The sequence below is a fragment of the Monodelphis domestica genome, chromosome 4, assembly GCF_027887165.1.
Source record: "Monodelphis domestica isolate mMonDom1 chromosome 4, mMonDom1.pri, whole genome shotgun sequence".
In the NCBI taxonomy this organism is placed as follows: Eukaryota; Metazoa; Chordata; class Mammalia; order Didelphimorphia; family Didelphidae; genus Monodelphis; species Monodelphis domestica.
Window position 1 is genome coordinate 186,767,816 of NC_077230.1, and position 26,608 is coordinate 186,794,423.

Sequence of the window (26,608 nt, forward strand, 5' to 3'; positions counted from 1 at the left end):
ATGATGCCCATGGCATGGTCCAAGAGGAAGGACAAGATTAAAGTTGGGCATCATAAAATAAGGAAGTGATTGAAATATTTTAATCTTCTTACTAGCTTTTATAAATATTAACAAACTGTTGTATTTTTCTTAAGCAATACAGAGCTTCCTACATTTGCATCAGGGTCAACAAATCAATTCCACCTCTTGGAAGGCTGTTCATGATCCTCACTCTTAAGTTCTTCACTCTTCATTCAAACTTCACAGTAATTCATGACATTTTAAATGCACTTTCCTTTATATCTACAAGAGGAGTCAGCACCTAGCACTTATCAATTCAATAAATGGCATCAAATATACCATTCAAGGAAAAAGGGTAACACTTTCTATATTATGGTGAAAGGGAAGTATTACATTGGGATAGTGGTTAGTAAATAACTCATCTGACTTGTGCTAAAGGACAATTTAGTCTTTTATGCATCTAATAACCTTTAAAGGCAGTATAAACCTTTAAAAAATATTGTGCAGAGAGAGTTAAGAAGTCTGATAACTGTTGATGCTTATATCAGGGTGACTTAGGGTAGTTTTTTAAAACAATGAGTATGAGAATGCTATTAGAACACCAAGTACTAGGTGTAAGGAATCAGGAAAAAAAGAAAAGGTAAACGAAAAAGATCATTATTTGAAATTCCAATGATAAGAAATGCTCTTTAAAAAAGTGTTAAGGAGAGAGAACATCAAATTACGAATGTAATTTAAAGATAGACTTTATTCTCTGATGATTTACTCATGCAACTGCATGTAAAAGAAAACAGTACAGTTTGTGAAACATTTCAAATGTAAAGACCCCAAATTTTAATTACAGAAGTAGTGTGACATACTTAAAGTCAAAACGGAATTTGTACAACTAATAATGGTTTTGATTTTGCTGAATACAGATTGCTTTATAATGAAAATTCTGCTAACCTCAGTAAAGTACAGTAATTGTTTACATATCTCCTTACATCTATGTTTTATTTTACAGTTGTGAGAGTCCTATTACCAAAAAATGTATAAATAAAAAGAAAAATGTTTTGAAGCATTCAGGAGAGTGAACCAATGAGGCTTTACCTAATCCACCAAAAATATGATAAAAAATAGTTAATTACATAACTTTCTTGCAGAATTCACATTTTGTGCCTTTGGGATCAATTCCCTCTCTGCATATCTGTGGCAGAATGATAACTGAGAAATTACTTTCACTGATTAAACTATGAAATCCTCTAAACCCAAAGATTTTAGATGCAGGATTACCAACTAAAATTATTTTCAATAGGCCAGATATTTAGAATTCCTATTATCTTTACATTGAAAAGTCCCAAAGTGGTATTTAGATCATTTGGATGCTTTGTAGTTTTGACCTTAGAAAGACTGGATACTATATAAAGCATATTCTTTTCCTAAAATCATCAAGGACATTCCATACAGATTTTTAAAATATCAGTCAAGCAGATAGTGTAGCATGTAGAAGGAAGAACAAACTACACAACTTATTATAGAAGCATTACAGATATCCATGTTATATTTACATAATGGAATCCTGCCTGAATGCCAGAAGTTGCTACCGAGTATGCTTTATAGCTATTTTACAAAGTTTGCTTACCTGAAGCATACACCTACTTTTTTTTTAAACAATTGAGTCTATTGTAAAATATTGTACTGTATTTTGAACATAAGTGCAGAATAAGAATAGATAATGGCACATTTAGAAAACTCAATATCCTAGAGATGATGATTGGATAATGAGAAAAGTGTCCCTCCAATCATCTCATCAGAAACAGACGACACCATGGAATGTTAGTTATCCAAGTCCGCGCAGGAAACAACATTCTAAACTGCAATCATCTACCAGCCAGCATCACATTGAAGGCATCTTTAAACACTCAAGCAAAGACTGCCGGCATAAACTACTGAATCATCCATACAAGTGCGCGCACACACACACACACACACACATATATACACACGCTCCACATTATAATTACATTGTTTTCAAGATAGATACTGATTTTTCCACGAGAAAGGTATCAAAATTTGCTACTAAAAGATGACAGTGCTTTCACAAGATTAAGTACAAGTTAGCTTGCAAGTACAAGACTATGACAAAAAAAAGTTTTGAGTGGTCTAGTGTAGTAACTTTAGGTTTTTCTGGTGATCATATTGTACTTGGTTATGCATAAACTCCTCAGTTTTTAACTTGAAATTCATAAAAGATCAAGTTAATTTTGAAAATCTTTAGATATCTGATAACCCTGTATCATACACTATATATTTACTGTCATTTAGCCTCACAAAGTAGGGTAACTGCACACTTTTATTTGGATTTAAATGATAACGGTTGACATACTAACATCAATTTAATTTCATAAAAAACAAAAGCCATTTGTTTTATACTAATGACCCTGATCTAGTTTAAGAATGTGCATAAAAAGGTACTGTATGTCTTATACCATATTGACATTTAAAAAAAAAAAGTTTAAAAGCCAAATAAAGCTCCACAATATGATATAAAGCAAATGTTTTCTCCCACGGTTCTTGCTCTCACAATGTGCAAAATAAAAAAAGGCAAAAAGATTAAAAGCAAATTTACCGTTACTATCTTTCTCTTGCCTAGTGCTTTATGACCTTGTTAATATTACAAAGTCAATAGGGACTATGCAGAACTTTGGTATAAATGACATAACAATACTACCATCACAGTTGAGGGGCAGGGGATAGTTAGGTAGAACAGGGAAGTGGGGAGGGAGATTTAGTAATAATATCCCCATATTTGTTAAAATAACAACATCAAATTAAAAGTGAAATAAATCACATTGTACTATACACACACTTTACACATTGAGCACAGAAAAGAACTATTAAATCTAACAATATTTATAAAAAAAGAAAGTCTTTTCCACAGAGACTAGAAACTTGCTCAGTCTTATCTTCATCTGCCCATATTCCAATCTTTAGAGCCAAATTTAATTTCAATTTTTTAAAAAATTAATAATTTTTACAACTACAGATTTCTCCTAAATGGAGATGGTCTTTCCTTGATTTCCCTTTAAAGTCATTAATATCTAAAACTGTTGCAATCCACATTTTTAATCAACTTCCTGAGGGCTGTGATTGAGAAGAAGGAGCCATTACAATCTGTGAAAGTGCTGGCTCTGTACTCTGGTCCGCCATCTGGGTAAGGACTGAAGTGGCTACAGCTTCTGCCTTGGAAGTTGAACTCACTCCATTGGAAGTGCTGACGGAACTGTGCTGTATCGCTTCAGGATGGGGGCTACTTGGCACTGAAATGTCTTCTGAACTATCATCTTTATCAGCAGCTGAGAAGAAAAATAAGAAAGTACTTACTTTTCTCATATGAAACAATGGGAAGGTTATTTTATATATGATGGGCCACTGTCCTGAGAGATTACTTTAGAAGAGCAATCTGGTGCTTATCTAAGAAAAAGTGTGACTCATTCTGAAACAATGGTAAATGGGTACAACCCCCCCACCCCAAGTAGCTGATAGTGCCTTCTGTGGCCAACTGAAAGGCATAAATGTAACAAGAAACAACTTCCATTCTCATAGTGCTTCTTTCACAATCCTGTGAATAGTGGAGATGAAGGGACATATAGTGCATTTTCACTGAGTAGGGAATTCAAGAAATATATGTTAATGGGTTGTTTAAAAAAATAAATAAATGAAAGGAGTAGGCATGCTGCCAAAACATGTAACTTAAAAAAACTCCTTATTTACATTCCTATTTATCAGTTTACAGGAGAGAAGATATTTTTTGCTTAGTTCTATGTACACACACATTTGTTGCTTTTGTTAAGATAAAAATATTTATTACACAGCAAAAAGGCATCACAATAGTTATTATAGATGAGACAGAAGTTTTCAAATTATTCCCTCTGCATTTTCAGAAATGCAGTGTTTTTGGCTGACTTTCCATCTACTGCAGTAATGGATGATTACAACACCTGATTCTAATGATGCATACACATGAGAATAAGCAATATTTAGAGTTTAAATGCCACCAGCTGTTACAGTTATATGAATTAATTAAGATTTTTTTTTTTAAATTCCACCTAAGAACTCAAGATACTCCAACAGAACAGAAATTCAAAAAGTATATCTAAAAGAGTTTTGTTGTCTGGACAATAGGTTTACTTTAGCAGAATGAAAAGTTTTTTTTTTTTAATTTAGGATTTAGCTTTGAAAAGCAATACTGACTCTTATTTTATACCAGGTCTGCAAATATACACTCATCTGCCTACTTGGGGGCATATGTTCAATAATAGAATTAGAATAAGAGAATGTTAGAATTGAGAGGGACTTTGGAAAACTGTCCATATTTATTTTACTTAGATACCACCATCCCACCCTACAAGGTAACCCCCCCTTATTTTATAACATATCAAAAGCATTTTAAAGTTTCCTTTATGTACCAGACACTGTGGCCTCAAAGAGACCTACATTCTATCACAGAGGGAACAACATGTAAAAGTAATAGCCTCAAAGTAAATATACTAAAAGGTAAATATATAAAAACATTAATAGGTACAAAGTAAATATAAATGAATTTGAAGAATAGGAGAGACCTTAGTAGCTGGATACCTGAGCTCAGGCTTAAAAGAGAGGAGGTAGTTCATTTTAGGAATGGAGATGGGAAAAGAATGTTTGTGAGGCACATGTACTAAGCTAACTAGAGTACAAAATTTAAAAGGGGAAACAATAATAAGTCTCAAAAGATATGTTGTCAGAAGCCAGGTTGGGAAGGGTTTTAATGATAAATAGGAATTTGTATTTTATCTTAAAAACAAAAGACTAGAGAGAGATGCAGTCACTTGCTCAAGGTCATACTAGTTGGAAGTTTGAGCTGGGACTAAAACATAAACATTTCAAAGTCTCAGTGAGAAATGGCCTCCTTTCCTAGAGCACAGGCATCCCTTATGGGCATCACACTTTGCCTGAAGATCAGGGCTGAGATTTCTAAGGCAGGGAAAGAACAGTTTGAAAGCAGAATTCCAGTGAACTTTGCACTTTCCCCTGGCAGAATTATTCAGAAATGAAATATTTCTTCCTTAGAAAATTTTTAAAAGACATTTGGACTACTTACTATAGATATTCCTAACATATATATATAAAAATATAGATAGATATATAATAGTCCTTAAAAGGCAGTACTTGAGGTTAATAGGCTAATTTACATGTACTTATATTAAAATCCCATTTAAATGACTTTCTTTTAAAAATTAAAAAAACGATGATGCAGTTTGTGTTTAACTCAATTATTTTGAGATTTTCCTGCTGCTCTTTGACGTTTTATTTTATTAATCTGTCATACTCCACTGGGAAAAAAACAAAATCACCAACAAAAAACATCCCAAACCTAAAAAGCAGTCAATAATATATAGCTGCACACTAGTTCCCACATTGGCAAAGTCTGAAAATGTTTCTTTCTGTATTAAGTTCATCACCTCTCTCTTTCAGGAAGTGAGTAGTGGGTTCCATCATAATTCTTGTGGATTCATGATCAATCAATACATTGATCAGGTTTCTAAAGCCCTTCAAATCCTCCTCTTCTTTAGTTAACAAACAACCACTCCACCCCCACCCCAGCAAAAATATTTCCACTGGGTGGGGAACCTGGTCGCCAAGTATGAAACAATCTTCACAGTTTTCTTATTAAGAGTGCAAAATATTCAGTTTAAAAAAAATGATAGAATTAGTATAAGAAGCAGCTTCTAAACTTCAGATTTAGAGATAATTTGGCACAAGGTAACTTCAAAGGAAAAATAACAATAGTTTAATCAAACAGGACACTGAACTAAAAGTACTATAGCTTCATTTCCTCTGCCTTCTAGAGCAAGATAGGGTAAGATTTTTTTAGAAAATTTTAGAAGTTTTTGGAAAAAAAGGCTGATCTGGGATAAAGAGCATAAGAAAAAAACACATTTTGCAAAGAATATTTCAAAATGAGCAAACAGGAAAACTATATTCATTCAAATATATCTAGATCTCAAAGTTATGAAAAGTCTTTAGACACAGGATACTTATTCAGAAAATCCCTAATAGCAAAATTTGTATATTCAATGTTTATTAACATGTACTAGTATTGTCATTTCTAGAATGTGAGGGGAGAAAAGGGATAACATTAACAATTGCAGAGAGATACAAAGCTGAAGGGTGACAGGAAAAGTAACAATTACATAAGACCTTGTTTTGGTATTTTGAACTTTTAAACTTTGCTTGAGGTGACAATATATTTTGCTTCATGATTCTGAATAAACAGTATCTTTTAAAATTTGATAATTCTAATATTCTATGAGCTGTCATGCCAAACACTGTCCATATTTAAAATACAAAAAGTTATAATCACTCCTAAATGTAAAAATTTTTTTGTTTTTTTTTTAAACAAATATCATAGCACTGGCCAAATCTGAAGAGTATGATTTAATCATACAAGATCACTCTCCTATTCTTCACATTATTATTACACTTTTCAATTATTCTTTATCTTGTCTCACCATATTTTTATACAATGACTTTCTCAAAGGTTTGAGCCATAATACTCTAAATTCTATCAACTGCTACTAAACAAATTCCAGACAGCACCCTTGACTGTAATGCTTTTTATTTACAAATATATTCTAAGGATTTAATTTAGTTGCTTAAATACAAACAATAGTTTATAGCCAACTTACTTTCATGCCATAATACCTATTATTACAATATGGTTTATACATTAAAAATTTATGTTAACAACTTCATTCATTTTCTCCAAAATGTAAAAAAGCCCTTCACATGATGTAATCTGTTCATCTCTTTACCAATTTATTCTTAAAGAAAATGGAGTTGTATGTACTCCAGAACATATTTTAGAATTTTCACTTGATATATTCCAAACTAAATATTAAAATTCATTTGGGATTGTCAAGATATTTGATTTTAGTGAACTCTTGATAACTCACAAAGAGGAAGGAAAGGAATGGTAGTATAGATAATCCCAAGCAACAAACAGTAATAGTATTCTTCTCTTTTATTCCTTACTAAATTCCCTACCATATTATGCATGCGATTCTTGTTCATTTAGCTTTTCAAAGTTATTCTATATAGTCTTGGATGCTTTTCCTAGGGACATACTGGGCAGAAACAGACTAGCTGAGAATGTACTAAACCGAGAGGTAGCAGATAAAGAAAAATTTGCTTCTGATAATTAAGAGTTGCATAGTAGATAGTAGTGGGTCTGGAGTCAGGAAGAACAGGGTTCAAATCTGGATGCTGACACTTTAATAGCTGTGTCATTTTGGGCAAGTCACTTCATCCTGTTTGCCTCAGTTTCCTTATCTGTAAAAGGAAATGGCGAACAACTCCAATATCTTTCCCAAGAAAACCTCAAAAGGAGTCACAAAGAGCTGGACACAACTGAACAACAATAACAATAAAAAATTGAGGGATGACTACTCTTAAGTTAATTGTTAATTTTCTAACTGTAGGATTTTGATGGAAGCCTTTTTTCTTTCAAATTATCAAAACTCAAGAAAGACTCACTTGTTAGGAAAATCATGTATGCATAATATTATCCCCAGCAGCTTCTTTATGAAATTATTTTCTTCTGTCAGATGGGAGCTATAATGGCCTCATCCCTGCAGCAATCATTGTTAAAATAAATCCCAAACATATTTCTATATGGTTCCAATTTACTTCACAATGTGATTCAATATCCTGTCAAAATGACTAGATATCAAAGGTCTGAGATTTATGTGCTCAAAACTGACAAAAATCAGTGTTCTAAATATATATGGCAACAGAGAGTTGCTAAATCTCTTGAATCTTTTAAATTAAAAAATATGGCCCATTCTGATGAAACTGCTTACAATGACTACAAGTAAAGATGGTGGCCATTAAGTTTTATCGCAAGCACCTGAGGAACTGTTTGCACGGCAATAGAAAATGTTTCTTTTCTTCTGAATTACTGACACTGGCAAATTAAAATGAAGTGGATACATATGGCAGAAACAATCTTCACATTTATAAATATCCTGAAATATCACTAAATCATAAAAACGAAAGCTGTGGGTTATATATTATGAATGTTGCCTAATGCATTCCCAGCTCTGTTATTTGTTACAAATTTGTGTACGGTGGACAAAATTGGCCATTTATTCAAAAGCAGCAGCTGGTTCTAACATTGTGCATCTTATCCCCCCAAAAGGAAGTTTCATGAGGAAAAGCAAAATTAACCTTTAAAATGCTGAACACAAAAGAAGTGAACCACTTGACTTCTTTGCAAATGCTTTTTTCTATCAATAGGATATTCACAATGTAAATTACTGTTTTTAGTTTTCCTTTTGTGTAGTCATAAGGAATAAAGTTCACAAAGTTGAATGTTAAATACAAAAGGAATCTAAGAGTAAAGGAGATGAAATTAATTATTTTTAAAAGATTCCCTGATCTTGGATATTCTGTTAAATAAAGACAGGTGCTCCCCACTCACTTAATCAATAGAGAACTGGGGAGAAGGGGAGGGGATCTTTCACTTTGCCAATCAAAGAAAATGTACTACCCTAAGAAGACATACAAATTTTCAGTACTTCCAATACTGTGAAAATTATTGGGAAGCTTCATTTATCTATAGGAAACTACAACTTTACAAGATGATGCCCCATAGAAAACAAGAAAATCTATAATTAGGGGCATTTAGAAAACTAGATTTTAAAATAATGCAGGCAGGATCCTGTACTCAAACAACCTTGTAGAAATCCTGGTATTTAATCTTAAATCCTAGAAGTGTCGTTTCCATGTTTTTCATGCTAGCTCAATTCTCACTGGCAGTATTTCACTGACGCAGCCTCAGGCTGTGGGTAATGGGACATTACTCACCATGATAGCCAGATTTCTTCTGCATGGCGGTCACGGGGCAATCTTTATGAGCCAGAAGAAGCTGCTTCAGCTGTGCTACTTCATTTCTCAGCAGGGTGACTTCACTCTGGAGATGAAGAAACAACTTGTATGCTTTACCAGAGTCAAACAAAACACATATTTTTTTTACAATTTAAAGCAAGCAGGTATTAATGTCTGAAAGTTGGACCACTTGAACAACATCTAGGAATGTTACTTAAATAATTAATTAGCACAATTAGTTTTTATATTTAGACATGCAAAAATTTTTGCAGAGTTTACAAATTATGATAGGGCCAACCACATCCATGCACTTTTTTTCCTTTCTCTCACACTGGCTTGTGGCTTCTGGAAGCTTTCTGGAAGCACAGGAGATGGACATTAAAAAGGTAATTATTAGAAATATTTCCCCATGTCCAATTTTAAGAGAAATATTTTTCCAAAGCCATGACTAAAACGCCTCAAGAGTTTATAATGCCCATCCACTTTTAGTGCACTTTATCTTATATTTTAAATCCTTACATTAGTTTTCCTGAATCTGCATTGGACTTTTCAGTGATGTATTTACATTCTGAGTTCTATTTTTCAACATTCTTTCAATTACAAAGGGAAATATGCAACCACCTCAAATATTAAAATTAACATCCTGAGTCCTGAAATATCAGATAACCTAGAAATTAGAAAGATACCAGGTATGAACAACACATGAACATCTAAAATATCTAAATGGTTCCACATGATAGAAGTTTAAAACTAATAAACCAATGCTGATTTTTGTTCCACTCACTTTAGTTCTTCAATATAGCAGAGAGTACCTCCTATGACTCATGAATAGTAATATCTTTGGGAGTACCTTATTCTGACCCACCTGTTAACACTCCAACTGTTTTCTTAATACCACCATTCAATACTAAAACCTTTATGAATGAGAAGCTGCTACTTACCAATAATATGCTATTAGCAATGACATGTACATAAAGACAGTATTTCCAATTATATTAATGTCTCATTTGTTTAGATATTAGTCTCTAAGCAACCAGAACTATTCAAAACTATAAACCTATAACCAGTAGGCCAAGAAATATCTCTTGAATGGTACCCTTAAACTTTACGGTCTTTCCTTAGAAGGAATAGTTAATATTAAAAAAAAGGGGGGGGGAGCATAAGGAGCAATAGGCCCACTAACAAAAAAAGTAACAATAGAGGGAAGAGACATTACAACTATAAAAGGCCAACACACAAGAATGGGAAAAGTCAACCCATCCTGAGGCCATGCAGTATAATGGGAGTAGATAATTCTATAAACCTAAATAAAAGGCATTGCTGTTACAACACAGTCCAGTAAGTTATATTCATAATGATAACCTTAAGTTATCAAAAACACTAGCTTAGGTACAGAAAACTATCAGATGAAGCAGAGATGTACTTAATATTTTGAATAAAAATTTCATAGTTTGAGTGCTTATTACAAGGTAACTAAGTTATTTATCAAATTTGTTTATGTGAAACACATCATTCTTTTAAAATACCAAATAAAACAGGGTATTACTGTATAACTAATGTCAATTCTTTATTAGTATCTGTACTAATGAAAGTCAGTAGAAGTCAGTAGCAGCATGAAAAATCCAAAATTTTGCCAAAAATTATTTTCTTTCTCTCTCTCACACACACACCCACTCATACACCTCTTTGTACCTGATCCTGACTCTCTGCCAGTTTGATCCTGAGACCTGACTGGAAGGAGGGATCAAGCTGCCCCAACATGTGAGGATCTATATGTAAATAAATCAAGAGTTAATTCAATACCTGGCATGTATGTGATTTGTTTCTTAAAAGAGTTTTACCAAGACTCTCATTAATTCTTATGTCTCTGAAACATCAATTGAAAATGTCCAAGGCCATAATGACCACATGTCCAAACAATAAGGGAGCCAGAGAAGGCACCTGCAAGAGTCCAGATAATGTGAAACTGGGGAGAGGTTCCCATTTCATTATGTGCACTGCACTAGAGCCCTCACCAACTTGCTATACCAATTTTTTTTAATGGTTAGGAAAATAACATCAGAAAAAAAGTTTAAGTGGGGTATGCTGGAGCTAGTTCAAACCAAAGTAATTTTCAAATTTTTAGTGTGACCATTTATACTTGGAAATTATCAACTACTACAAATCAGAGCTTAATTTATTGCTTTGTTAATTGTCTTAGACTTGAAGTGAATGGATAAAATATAATAATGTAGATTAACTTAAAAATGTATTATGCATTACATTTCTTTTCTCAGGGAGATGGTTGTTAAACATATACCAGCCCAAGCTTGAGTTTAAATGAATGGTTCAAAAATCACAATATTATTTTAAGATTATAATATGAAGTTACCAAAAATTGAATTTATAAAACAAGACAGGATAATTACTAGTAATTGTGATTAAAAATTGGTAAGTTGATAATTCCAAATGTTTTTTAAAAAAGCATTTCTATACTAGCCAAACTAAATTCCTAAATTTTTACACTGCCCAAACTAAATATGGGTGTTCAAATCTATTAAGATAGAGTTTAAAACAATGAAAAGACAGTATTTTGTGCTTCAAAATCTGTCACTGTTAATATCATCACTGTTCATCTGGTTCAAACCACCTGGTTTATGAATAAACAAAAGTGAAGTTTCCAGTGATTTACAAAGATTATTATACAGGTTTAAGCTTCCAAAGTTTAAAACTTTTCTTCTTCCCAATATTTCCTCTAAACAGGTTTTCACTGTAATTCAAGTTAAAATCTAGTTAATGGTATAAACAATGGGTAAATACCAGGAAAAAAACCACTGTAGTGCCCCTTTCCCTTATTAATACAGAATCAGAATATACACATAAAAATGTGTGTAGGTACACACACACACACACACACAACATAGTCACATTTGTACAAAACTCAATTAAATGAATTCTACATTGACTAAATGTTTTTCTTGCACCTTTTCCCAAAATTTGAGTGGTAAGCAAAAATGCTAATGACATTTATTCAAAAACTAATTTCTAGTGCGTGCCTGACATTTAGGACAATTTCAGATAAATGTTCTATGTTGTCTACCTCAAAAATATGAAATAATTTCTTATCATATGACTCCATGTCAGGAAAGCATCTTCTGATTGAAAGGTCTGTGTTATAAACTACTTTTAATAACTGCATTTGAATATTTGAATGTTTTGAGGAGTAAAGCTTGGACACAGAACAAGGGTAAGGTGAGAGTGAAAGGATAAAGACAGAGGGGCTTATAAGGACACTGCAAAGCCAGTGGTGATGTTAGAAATATAAAACCAACAATAGCAGCATATATCTGAAACAAAGTGTCAAAGATGATTTATTAAGGGATAAATAATAGCTCATACTTATTCTTGCAGAAACATTAAGAGGCAATTGGTTTAAGTATTATTACCTTCATTTTATTGATGTGATGAAGTAACTAGGGCTCAAAAAGTTTAAGTGACTTATCCGTATTCATGCTGTTAGTAAGAAGTTGGAAATGGCTGGGGCATGGTATAGGACCACAGTTTTAATAGTCATCTGGTTCAAATAATTTGATGAAAAACTAAGGTCAAGAGGTTTAAGGAGTTTGTCCAAGGGCAACCTGGAAGGAAATGTCAATGCCCAACTCCAAATCAAGAACTTTTCTGCAAGGAATAGAGAAGAACAGTTCCTAGCAAGTGGTAAGGTAAGAAATAAATACTTGTATAAACTCAGTTAATCTTCAAACATAAATTATAGAGTATTGTATATAAGTTTTAATGTTCTAGTGATAAAACAATTCTCCAAAAAGACAAGAACCAGGTACAGAGACTAGTATGTAGGAAGCACATAATGCTAGCTGATTAATTCACCGACTAGAATGCCCACACTGATGCTACAGTGTGAGGGGGTACACTTAATAACAAAATAATTTCTACTTTTCCTTAAGTAAACATTCATCACAAAGAGGAAGACAATCAAGATTAATTCAGATCCCAGAGGAATCTGACAAGAAAAATACAGACTTCTTGGAAACTTTGGAAGTGGGAACTGTGGATTTTAGAAAAACCTCTCAGTCACCATTGTAAATAGCTCCATAATGCAGAAACTAATACAGTTCCTTTTTTTTTTATTCCTACTCAATTTCAGGGTCTAATCTTCTCTCAATCAATGAAGATCACACACTAATTTCCAGATAATGAATGTGAAAGCATTTGAAAAAATAAAGAGTGCTATGTAAAATTGATCAAAATGTATTATTGACCTAAACAAAACATTATTAAGAAGCTGAAAACTTGGGGAGATGGTAAATCTTTTAGTTGAAAGTCAAGTATTAATTATTTCTAGATTCTCTACATTGCTATTCTCCCTCATTGTGGATAATTAAAAGTTGAATATATATTGCCAGATCATGTTAAAGACGTTCTTTATACTGTTTGAGGAAATCTCAATATGATGAAATCATGCCAGGATAACCAATTCATTTACTCTGGATGGCCATGGTCTAACAGCCACGCAGTTCATAAAGCAGTCATCTATGACTTTCTAGTCTATCACTACTTGAAAAAATTTGAGAACTAATCATAGATTGGGTTTTTTTCCTTTGAGTAATTTATTTCTTTGTATTGCTTCTTTTTACTCATCACAATATCCAATTATTATGTAACAATTCTTCTTTACTGACCATTCATGGGCACAATTAACCAGTGAAAATGGAAATAAAATCTTAACACTTGATCATTGAAAATATCTAAATTATATACTTAAAATACTAAGAAAAAAGAATAATGAGATCCTTGATCAAGTTACACAATTTTCAGTAAACATCAACAGAATATGAAGCAACATGGTACAGTTTGGGCATTTCAGATAGGAGCTGTGTGATCTACAGTTTCCTTATCTGTAAAATAAGGGGAGGGAGTAACTAGATGATAACAGCAACATACTTTAATGCTTACAAACTTATCTTCCAAAAATTCTATGCCATAAATAGAGAAATACTATTATACTATTATTTGTACAGATGAGGAAACAGAAACTCAAACAAGTTAAAAGAATTGCCTAGGGCAAACCACTATTAGCTGTAGAGCCAGGCTTAGAACCTCATTCTTTTGAAGCCAAGACCAATGTTCTTTCCCTTGTGTCATGTTCCCAAGGATCATCTAAATCTAAAAGTCTATGCTTCTAGAAATAACCAGTATAATGCAAGATTTAAAATCATACTTTAGCTATAAAAACAATAAAGAATTCTTAAGTTTGTAAAGTCTCTTCTCAAAGAAAAATGACTGTGAAGTATATACTAAAGAAAAACAAACTGAATAAATTCTAAGTCAGTATTACACACATACAAATATTCTCCAGAGTCAACTTGAACATATTTTAATGGCATCATTAGTTGTTCTGATTTCTTCTCAAAAAAATTTAGTTGCCTAGTCTGACGGGAATAAGCTCATCTAAATACCACAGAAGATCAAGAAACACAAATTTTTTATGTTTCACATACTAATGTGGAAAGAAAATGTTGCTAATAAGGAAAAATTGGGGGCGGGGGGGGGGGTTGAGAGTGGAGCACCAACTTAGCTCCTGTCTTACCCATCTACTGAATTCTGCCTTATTCTTTCCTTAAATCAATGTGCTAGGCTTAAATAGGTCTAGATCTCATATAACTTTAAGCAAGACCTCAACTTTAAAAAGTTTAATAAGCTGCATATCTCTAATATTTTAATCATGAAAGCAATGTAGGAAAACTAATTTTAATAAAAAGAACATTCTGCTTTTTTACCCTATAATTGAGAAATAATGAAAACTTAGAGCAGATAAAGTGAGAGGCTCATAGATTTTCAGGTGGAACAGATTTTAGAAACTATCTAGTTTGACCCTCTCGTTTAAGAGAAAAAACTGAGGCCCAGGAAGATTAAATAATGTGCCCAACTCAACAATGTACAATTATTTAAAAATATGAAAATAAACTATATGAACAACAGTCCTGTAAATTCAGTCCTGATCAGCTGATAATAAAGCATATATCCTTCCTGTCAGGAAAGGTAAGCAGCTAAGGATGTGAGATGTGGTCACTATGTCATTTAGCTTTTGGTAAATGTTTTTTGGAACAGGTATGGATTCATTGTTGAGATAAGAGGAAAGTGGAGAAATAATTGGTATAAAAACAAAAGGCAGGGGGCAGCTGGGTAGCTCAGTGGATTGAGAGTCAGGCCTAGAGAAGGGAGGTCCTAGGTTCAAATCTGGCCTCAGACATTGGCTCCAAGCCAGAAGATAAGGGCTTAAATAAATAAATGAATGAATGAATGAATGAATGAATAAGTAAAAACACAAGGTAACAATAAAAATTTAAAAATAATAAAAGCTATTTCCTAGTGGGAGAAATTTTTAAAAGTCAATTCAGGCAAAAGACAAAAAACAATGGGCTTGTTGCTATTAACGCACAACAATAATGTAGTTGGGGTTATCCACCAAATTCTCTTTCTAAAAAACCAAAAAGAACAACAATTTATAACTGAGTACTCAAGGCTTAGATCTAGATCACTAGTAATACTTTCACAATAAAAAAAATTGTGGAAAAGACAAAAGTTACCTGTAATAACAAACCATTTAAGAAAGTTAAAATGTGATAGAATATGGATGAATTGTTAGGTGGTAAGGAAAATATGAACTATTAAACCCTTATATGCAAACTTCTTCATATGAAAAGTCAAATCACAAAACTTATTAGATTTACTATTGAATACAACATAAAAGCAATCATGGGTCATTACTGCCCACTATGCTGATCAGCTATGCCAGCATGTCAAGTGAAGAATTATTAAGGAAATGCGGGATTGATTAATGTTTTCACATAAAAAATACGGTTTAATTATTTCTTTGACATTCAATTTTCTTTACAAGTCATTCTGTTCTTCACAGTTAACGGTTTTGCTTTTGGCAGACTGAAAGAAATTTCTTTTCCCCTGAATCTACTATAAGCAAGTTAACTCTTTATGGTCTGGAAGCCAAAGTCGTCTGCTTACTTTTTTTTCCCCCCAATAAAGATTTTTTAATTTCTAACTTTTTTTTTTAAGAGGATGTGTTGTATAATAAAAAGCTAGTCTCAAAGTCAGGAAAATCTAGGTTCAAGTCTCACATCTCAGACAAGATTGGCTGCATGACCCTAGGTAATAAGTCAATTATCAGTGGCCCAGGCAAACTCTCTAACACCACAAAGTTGAAGAATAAATAAATGATCTGCATTGCTGGAGGAACTTTCCTCTAGTGAGGAGATCACAGGTCTGCACCTCTCCCCTCACCATTTTTTCATTTGTTTGTATTGAATGTCTAAAATTTATGCAACTGTAGAGATCACTCATCAAATTATGTCAGAAAAGAGGTTGAAGTGTCCTTTCCCTAGTTTTTTTATTGCTCCTCATCAAATCAGACACAGGTAGTTGTTTTTTTTTTTAATCTGAATCTTAGTTTACTGAAAAAAAAAAAAACCCAAAGAATTAATTTTTTTTGAAAGCTGAATCCTCTTAACTTTTTCTAAAAACAATAAAGCATTGTTGTTATTATAGCAGTGGCCACTACTGCTGCAGTGTAATTAAGGATACATCAATATCTCATTAAAAGTTGTAAATGCTACCATAAATATATGCTCCAGGCAGAAAACTGGCACAGCCTACCAAGTGAATTAAGTAATAAACAAAAATTCAGGTGGATGATTTTATGTTAGAAAAAGGTAAAGATAAAAATATAATTTATATAACTTTAACTTTAAAATTATAATCAATAATATTGGAAATAACAATCACTAAGTATTTAAATCATTTTTCAGAACATTATAACATAGTCTAGCTACCATCTACAAATATATCTTTTTCAACAAAGCTATTTTCCCCTAAAACCTTATATTTAAATTTTTTTTAAGTGGTTCTTAGATTAGATCTCATTTTCCCTAATAATTTTTACTAATTTATTCCATATAACAAAAACTTGTTAATCTAACTTAGTAGTTAAGTCCTTATGATCAGAAGGATAACAATGTTTTAAAAATATTACAAATGATTAAAAAACACTATGCAAAACAATTTCTAGATCCAAAGCTACAATAATAATCTTTAAAACTTTCTACATCAATAAGACTTTAAATGTATTTTAACTCATGAAAATAAAAGTCCAGGTCATAAACCTTTTGTTTTAAAACTATCATAATTATATGCCATTTTATGATGCTGAATATTTCATCTAAATACTCAAAAATAAGCAAGCATATGATTGAAAATCTTAAAAAAGCAGATATCAGATGAAAAATTCTCAGCTTATCATAAGTATATAAAAGATTTGTTTTAAATTGAGAATGAATAGTTTGGGGAAACTTAAAAAATTTTACTGGTGTTAAATGATTCTAATTCAAGGTACATTATTAATAATTGAAGCCCCTTACTATCATGTCTGATCTGTTATAATGGGATAGTTTACATAAGTTTCTGGTGGAAATTATCCACAGCACTAAAAAGATGACTAAAAAGAAATGGTACTGAATGGCAACCTCACTGGCAGTCTGTGTATAGAAATAAAAAACTAGACACGGATGGGAACTAGACAAGCTTGCACCGCAATGGGTCTCTCAGAAATGGAGCTGAGGCACATGGCAGGGCAGTGTCGGAAGCTTGCACTGCCACTGGCCGTATTGTACCTGGTCTGTGGATAAATAGAGGCCTTCAGTTTCCAGTGCTGTCAATCTGGCACCTTTCACGAGCACTATATTCACTTTAAAGAAAACAAAAAACAAACTACAGTTAAAAGAACAAAGGAACTTAAAAACAAGAAACCTCTACTGAAGCAATTTCATAGTTGTGATACAAACCAAAAGAAAAAAAAGACAAAAAATGTCTAGAAGCAATAATGTTCTTTATTTTAATTTAAAAATTAAATTTATGTTAATTTATATCACAACCTTAAAAAAAGGGTTCTGGTCAGGATGGGGACCCATTTTTCCTAAATAGCTAAACATTGTTGTTTTTTTTGTTTGTTTGTTTATCTCTATCAGTATTGCCATTTTTACACAAATAGTTTGGATGCTATTTTTAAAAATGCAAATCACTTCATCTCTAAGTTTTTTTTTTTTAAAGCTACATTTGCTATAGATCCAAAGTATAACCAAAGTTTATCTCCTATGTTGTTTGGATAGCTAACTAATAAAATCTGAAATGCTTTGTTTATAGGTATAAAATGTCTGTATAAACCATACCTGCAATTGTCCATTCAATGAACTCAAGTCTTCTGCTTTCTTCTCTAAAGACTGAACCCAGACTTTCCTTTTTTGACGGCACCTTGAAGCTGCTGCTCTATTTCGCTCTAGAAATTTCCTCCTTTTTTCATCAGGGTCTTCATTGGCTGCTCTTCTTCTACGCCCACCTGTATTTTGTGTCTGTGGTGCTGGGTGAGCTGGAGAAGCCTATAATAAAAATATATATATTTATTCTACTTAGTGGAAGAGTTAATAGAGAAGACTGCCATCATACAATTTCAATACAAGGGGCCAGGGTTAAAAACTGGTTATCGGTCTTTAGCCACATGAGTTTGTTTTTGAGAATATAATTTATGATTTGAATGATGCTTAATAAGTTTATTATAAAAGGTTTTCAGAAGAATGGTGCAAATGAAAAAAAGTAATTTTCTTCACAGAATCCCAATTTTTCTATGTATACATTAACAAGTTTATTATATTTATTATGACATATTACAATAAAAGTTTTATTAGTTTATGATTAGAAACCACTATCATAAGACAGCATAGCTAGTCATATGATACATATGATAAAATTCCATTTTTAACCAGAAGATTTGATTGTCAGTCCCATGCTTCAACTCCAGGAGCTTCCTGCTGCCTCTAAGAAAAAGTGTAAACTCCTCTGTTTAACTTCTGAAGTCTTTTACAACTTGGCCTCAACCTTATCTTTCAAGACTCAAAGGAAAGGTTCCCTTTCCCAAAGTCTTCAATTAAGTTAAACACACATATTTGAACTAGTCTTCATGCCTTTGTACTGACCATCCTTTATGCCTGGAATAATTTACATAAGTCTCATAGCAGTCCTTTTTATGACGGAGCTCAAGTCCTAACTTTTACATGATACTAATCACTTCAACTGCTATCATGCTTCATTGCCAACTATTTTGTATTTAATTACCTTTATTCATTAAATTTCCATTTATTCTGTTATGTGCTCATACAGAATGTCCCAAAAGTCTTAGTGCAGATATATACTTAAGTAACTTAAAACTGCCCTAAGACTTTTGGTGGGAGGGAGGGAAAGATGAAGGGAGGGAAAGATGAAGAGAGGAAGAGGAAGAGGAAGAGAGGGAGAGAGGGAGGGGGGGGAAGAAAGGGGGGTGGTGGTACTGTTTGCCATTCCCATCCCTGCACTGATTATAAATTCCCTGAGAGTGAGAATTGTTCCATTTCTTTTTATTAGAGTCTCTAATGCCTAGAATAGTAGTTGGTACTTAGCAAGTACATATAATAAATATGTTGATGTGTAAATGTAATTTTGGATTCTCTGTTTCTTTTTAGGTGGTGGTATTTATTAAGGGGGTAGAATCATTCTTTTTTACAGGTCAGATCATCCAATTCTCACTACTCAATTTCCTAGAGCAGGGGTTATTCACCTTTTTTTTGATATGGACCCTTTGCCAGTCTGGTGAAGCCTACCCCTTTTCAGAGCATTTTAAAATGCATAAAATAAAAAAAAGTTAAGATTATAAAGAAAACCAATTATAGTTCTCAAATATAAAAAAAAGAAAAACATAAACCACCACCAAATTAAAGGATCTCAGGATAAGAATTGCTGGTACATAGATTCCTTACCAATGTCATGACCCAATCACAAGCCTACATTGTAAGATACACTGACAGTCCTTTCACACAAATGATGCTACAGAATATTGTGACAATGGAAGACTAGCTCAGGGAGAGGTAGTAGGAAGAGAACATATGTTTCCTGAGAATCAGGTGCCAGGCAGGGCAAGAACCAATTGATAGCTGAAGATACAAATCAAAATTCTGCCATCTTAGCAGAAGATATCCCAAACTAAAATTCATGATGTTATATTAAAATTTTGAAATAATAAACCGTCTAAAAAAAGACCCTATCCCTAAAATTTCAGAACATAATAATATCTGATAATTAAGAAAATGTATTTACTACTGTGTCAGGCCTGAAGATTTATCACATCCTCTTGAATTTCCTGATAATATCTAGTATAACTCACACTTAAAGAAAAATGGGAAGTTGTTGATCTTTTTCATTTATATTCTTCACCCAAGTCCCTCTCTAGTTAACAAAATTATTACTGCTTTATAAATCTATAGGTACTAACATTTTCAATGAACTTTAAAAATTATTTCCTGTGGGTGACAAAGATACAGAAAAAGACACAGAAACAGGCCAGTATTTCATGAGATTTAAAAAATAAAGGAATTTTACTAAGACTTTAGAAAAGTGAAATATACTTCTTCCATATCAGTATATATGTGAATATGTATGTTTGACTAGCATTTGCTACTAATTTACCATCAATACTTTTAATTTAGTAGGCCTTTCCCTCAAACTACTGCACTTTGGAGTCAAAGAACATGAAACTTTAGAAGTATCATCTTTAAAGTTACATTTGTTAAGGTCATGCATTATGGTACTTTAGCCCTTTAAAAATCTGTTCAACAGAAGAGAAAAAAGTAAGCAGCAACAATCACAACACAATACAGGATAAATAGTAACAGAGGTTGTCAGGTTAAGTATACCGGAGTTTCTGTTGTGGATGTAGCAGGCTGTTGTAATGACTGTGCTCGAGATTCCTCTGACTGAGTCCTACCCAATCCACTTGCATGTCCCTTGACTGCATCTCCATTTGTTACCTGAGGATGTTGCTGAGTCAAAGCAGCTTTTAGTCTCTGAAAATTAAAATATATACTATAATAATTATACTCAACCCCTCAAAAAAAGAAAACAAACTCCCCCCAAAAGACATATCATACATAATTATGATACGCAATCACTTATTTGGCTAATGAAATAGCAAAGAAATAATAGCACTAAGAATTAAACAATTTAAAACTGGGTTTTGATTTGCTACATTGAAAGGCAAGGTCAAAGAAAGTAAGTGTGGAGGCATTCAAACTTTGTCAAAACTAATTTCTAATTAAGCTAATCTTTAAAATAAGCCTTTAGTATCATCCATGTAGAGAATCAAACTTTTTTAAAAGATCCCCAAAGTCTTCAAATGTAGTTAAATAAACTTATATAATGAAGCACATATTTAAAATTTATTTTGACTTGAATATTTGAAGACCATTTTGTAAAAACAGTAAAATACAGATTCCTTTACTAACAAATACAGAAATCAAAGTTATTGCATGCCCAACCAGATAAATGACCTCAATTAAAATATAATCTAAACTTTGATTTAATGGAATACATTCTACAGTTGAACTACAATGTTCTAAATATAAATATGTATGTGTATACACACATGCACACACATGACCTGGAACTCTCATCATATATGGCAAAAGGCAGATCCTTGTTTGTTACCACATTAATTCATTGTCCTGGGACAAGAATATTTAACCTGTAGCACCTATGAGGAAAATCTATTTCTAATGTAATGAACTTTGCTATTAGTAGCAATGCAACAAGCCAGGATACACCTGAAGGACTCGTGGTAAAGAATGCTACCCACATGCAGAGAAAGAACTATGAGAGTAGAAATGCAAAAGCACAACATATGACATCACTTATCACTTGTATATATGGGTATATGATTTGGGGTTTATGCTTTAAAAGATTGCTCTATAGCAGAGGTGAAAAAAATTGAAATAGGTATCAAGTGATAACATTTGTACAACCCAGTGGAATTGCTTCCCGGCTCTGGGAGGGGGGAAGGAAAAGGGGAGGGGAAAAAATGAATCATGTAAACATCTAAAAATATTTAAAAATAAAGGAACACCTATTTCTAGTCCTACCTGCTGCCGGGAGATGATTCTTTTGACCCTTTTCACCACCATTTAATTGTTAATGACACAGGAATGAATAATGAAGTCTTCCTATATATTCAAACAAACTCTGGGTTCACACTATCTTAAGTTCATTATGACATGTTTTCATTCATGAACAAAGATATCATCACACTCAGAAAGTCCCCTGGATATGACATCAGAATGAAGTGAATATCTAAGTTGCAAATCTGAATATTCACCTGGGAATTCATTTATCACTTTCTGTGATGGTATATCTTGTCCCCATTCCAATGAGACTGTCAGCTTCCTGAGGACAAGGTTTATGCCTCATATTTCTTTGTATCTTCTGCTTAGTACTTTCAATAATTAGAACTTAGTATTTTATCAACTGGCTGAAATTGGTTCCTGAATTCTACATTTCCCAAAGCTTGACTGGGCACCCTAGCACAACCAGTGCATTATATAATAAGTGTGAATACTCATGAAGCTTTTATGATTGCCCTTTGTAAATGTGAAATAATGAAACAACCAACTCAGAATCTCACAAGTTTTCAGCCCTATTATAAAGGCCCACTTCCAAGAGAATAACTGGATAACATTATGGTTGCTCCATCAATAAATAACTGTAATAGTTTATCATGACAAGAAGGTTACTCTCTCCGCCCTTGTCTGTCTTCTGGCTTCCCAGACTTCTTTCAGGTCTCTGCTAAAGTTCTATTTTCTGCAAGAAGCTTTTGCTGATTCTCCTTCATTCTAGCACCTTTTCTCTCTTGCTTATTTCCAATTTATCCAGCTTGTTTGTAAATTTTTCTCAGCATGCTGTCTTCTCCTTTAGACTGTGAGTTATTTGGGTACAAGGCCTATCTTTTGCTTTTCTTTGTATCCCCAGTACTTAGCACAGTGTGCTAGGGTACACAGTAGGTGTTTAATAAATGCTGATTGACAAATTCTAGATTTTCAAAAGACTATGACAACAATGTACAAGTCTGAGAAGATTCTATAACAATCCAGAAAAACCTAGATTACAGGTTGGGTGATGGATAATGTCTGTCACCCAGGGAACAGTATATCCAACTTCAGAGATACTCATATGCCACAAGATGGGAAATCACGAGCTGAATGTTTTTGGTCCCAACAACTCATAAAATCTGCTAAAGCACAGAGGAACAATTACTAAAGCAAATGGTGACTTCATGTATCCTTAAACTATCAAATCTGAAAACTGAAGGATTGAACTGTTTAATTTTATTCTTGAGATACATAAAAAAAAATGTTGTAATGCACTGGTTAGTGGCAACTAATGCATTGGTATATATTATATTTCCTTGAAAACCACACTTGGAAGACCTGAGCACCAACTTTTGGGTTTTGCCTCTGCCATGTGCTACTATCTGTATGAACAAATAACTGAGTTTCTCATCTTCTGTTTTCTCATCAGTAAAATGAGGAAACTGGACTAGAATATTCCCAAGGTCCCTTCCAGTTCTAATTCTATGAACACAGTTCAACTCAATTTGATGAAGATAAACATTACTCTGAATGAACTGGATAGAAAGTATTTTTCAAATTATTAATTCTTTAAAAAAAATTTTTTTTAATGCCATCATTCCATATCCCCTAAACTTTTTTTTTAAAACCCTTACCTTCCATCTTAGAATCAATACTGTATATTGGTTCCAAGGCAGAAGAGTAGTACAGGTTAAGCAATGGGGGTTAAGTGACTTGTCCAGGGTCACAAAGCTAGGAAGTGTCTGAGGCCAGATTTGAACATAGGATGGCCTGGCTCTCAATCCACTAAGCTAAACTTTTAACATAAAGAATGAAACTTGGAACCAGGGAAAAAAAAGCAAACAAGTAACCATAACCTCTACTGAAGAAACACTTGTTTCTATACTAGATTTCATATCAAAAAAGATTTGTGCCAAAGCATATATGTTAAATTGACTAACTTAAGAGAATAATCTTAAAGAGTTTTCAGGGCTTTTGTAGGAAACTGGCTATTTGAGAAGGAAAAAAAAAAACCATCCTCCTCATTCAAAAACACCTGGTGTAAAGTACTAGAATTCTTTCATTTATTCACCAAGGATTTACTAGTGTGCTTTCTATGTGCTGGGTGTTATATTAGGGGCTAAGGACACAAAAAAAGTCTGCCTTCAAGGAGTTTACACTCTAATAGGGGATGGATACAACATTTACACAGCTAAGTAAATACATGATAATTTTAAGTGTAAGAAAACACTAATAACTAAGGGGCTCTGGAAAGTCATCTATAGGATTTGGCTCCTAAACTGAGATCCTTGAAAAAGGAAAGGGCTTTTAATAAGTGGGAGTGAAGAGGAAGTACATTCTAGGTATGGGGAAGCAGCTTTTGCAAAACGCTAAGGCAGGAGATAGAATGTTAATATAATAATAATAGCTATGTGATCTCACTTGTAAAAATATTATTATAATTCTGATTTTCTAGATGTGAGAACTAAGGCTGAAAGAAGTTACATAATTTTGCCAAGTGCACCCAGCTGTTTGTGATCATTTATTTTTCATATATTGTATTGTCTTATCAAGGCTCTAGGATAGAAAGGCCCTAAATGCATTCCTATTTTATTAGGGAGAATTATCATGAGTCTGGGTCAGAGATTTCTTTTTTTTTTTTTAAACCCTTACCTTCCGTCTTGGAGTCAATGCTGTGTATTGGCTCCAAGGCAGAAGAGTGGTAAGGGCTAGACAATGGAGGTCAAGTGACTGCCAGGGTCATACAGCTAGGAAGTCTCTAGGCCTGGTTCTCCATCCACTGAGCTACCCAGCTGCCCCCTGGTTCAGAGATTTCTTGCAATCTACAGTTTTTGTATTTTCTTTGTCCTTAGAAATGCCAAAGAATTTAGTTAATAAAGAAGGGGAAATGGGTTCTTTTCCTACAAATGTGACAAACCATCTGTCCACCGGTTGGGATGGGAAGGGGTAAATGGTTTCATGGACCACCTCTTAATTAGCTATCCATCGATTAGGAATAAATGTCTTAGGATGTTCAAGGGAGGGAACTAAATAATGAGTTCCTAAAACCATTAATTAAGCTACTTGACCCATATTCTAGACTGGTGGCCATTTCTGAGGGCCATAGACCTATATGTCACTTTATCAATTATGATGCTGGCCTTACCAATAAATGGACATCCATTCAAATAAACTATTCTCACTCCAAATCAAGTTTCTCAAGATAATTTTAATTATAACAAGGACTCAAACCTAGGTTTTCTTGAGTTCAAGTACAGAACTCACTCCACTAAGCAAAGTTGCTTTCCCCCACTTGTATAAAATCAATTATAAAATAATTTCCTTATTACTGTTTAACATTTTTTAAAACGAATTGTGTACTGCTAGAGCAATAATTTCAAGGATTCAACTACTAAATCTACACAAATAATGGTTAGGTTGGCCCAATTTTGTTAATTCACATTTGTGAAAATACTATGTGAAAGAGATACAAAGATAAAAATGAAATCATCCCTTTGCTGAAGGAGTTGACATTCTCCTTAGAGAATACATTATATACAAACAGAAGCAAGTATAAAATCATGTTGAGGACTAGAACACTAAAAAACGGGGATGAGGATGGGCATCAAGAAAAGTCTCTCACAAAAGGTAGTACACTGAGTTGAGCCTTGAAAGAAACTATAGATTCCAAGAAGGAGGTAAGAGAGGCAGTGCATTCCAGATATGGAGGACAACCTGTACAAAGACAGAGATGGAAGTTAAAATGTTAAATAGAAAGAACTGATTGCTAGTAAGTTGGTCTGGTTAAATTGTAGGGTACATAAAGGTGGAAAATACAAAACGAGCAGAATAGGCAGAATCTAGTCTGTTGAAGTCAAGCTATAGAATGCACATTTTATGTTGAAGACAAGAGGGAACTACTCAAGACTTCTGACCAGGGGGTTATCTTGGGAATATTAATTTGGCAGTTGGGTAGAGAATGAATTGCAAAGGAAGAGACCAGAAGCAAGATTAATTAGGAGGGGGATATTGTGGAGGTAGGATCTATGAGTGTTGGAAATGAATAGGAAAGATGAATGGAAAGATCAAGGATAATTTGGGGGTTAGGAATCTTGGTTATTTGAGTTCTTAACAGAAACAGAGAAGCTTGGAAGAGGATAGGGGTTAAGGAGAGAAGGCAAATGAAATGAGTTCTGTTTTAAGAAAGCTGAGTTTGAGATGCCCATGATACAGCTAGGGAAAGATGTCCTACAGGCAGGTGGCATTGTGGGACTGGCATTCAGAAGGGAGCTAGGGGCTGGACACATAGTTTTAGAAGCCATCTGCCTAAAGACAATTTAATTCATGGAGGTGATAAAAACATTAAGAGAAAGAGAGAAAAGAGAAGAGAACCTACATAAGAGCTTTGGGGAACACCTAAGCTTACTGGGCAAGAAATTTGAATCCATTAGCAGTTAGGTGGTTCAGTGGATAGGGCACTGAGTTCAAATCCTGTCTCAGATGCATACTTAGCTGGGGACACGTCAGCCTCTCTTTGCCTCAGTTTCCTCAACTATAAAATGAGGTCGATAAGAGGTCCTAACTCCCAGGGTTGTTGTGAAGCTCAAAGAATATAATTTTTATAAACAGCTTAACATAGGGTCTGACGTACAGCTATACAAATACTAGTTATTGAAGCAACTCAGTGAATAGAATGCCAGACCTGAAGTTGA

At 33.4% G+C, this 26,608-nt stretch overlaps 1 protein-coding gene across 3 annotated transcripts in view; it reads right to left on the bottom strand.

The window, feature by feature from the left end:
* Positions 1-730: 730 nt before the first annotated feature.
* ATF2 (activating transcription factor 2) overlaps positions 731-26,608 on the bottom strand; it is a 100,645-nt gene continuing 74,767 nt past the window's right edge. For all 3 annotated transcript variants that reach the window (XM_007494414.3, XM_056794023.1, XM_056794022.1), the window contains 4 exons: positions 20,694-20,843; positions 18,144-18,350; positions 8,887-8,992; positions 731-3,335 (listed from right to left, as the gene is read on the bottom strand). In XM_007494414.3, the coding sequence (XP_007494476.2) occupies positions 3,109-3,335; positions 8,887-8,992; positions 18,144-18,350; positions 20,694-20,843 (690 nt within the window). In that variant the 3' untranslated portion in view covers positions 731-3,108. The remainder of the gene's footprint in view (positions 3,336-8,886; positions 8,993-18,143; positions 18,351-20,693; positions 20,844-26,608) is intronic.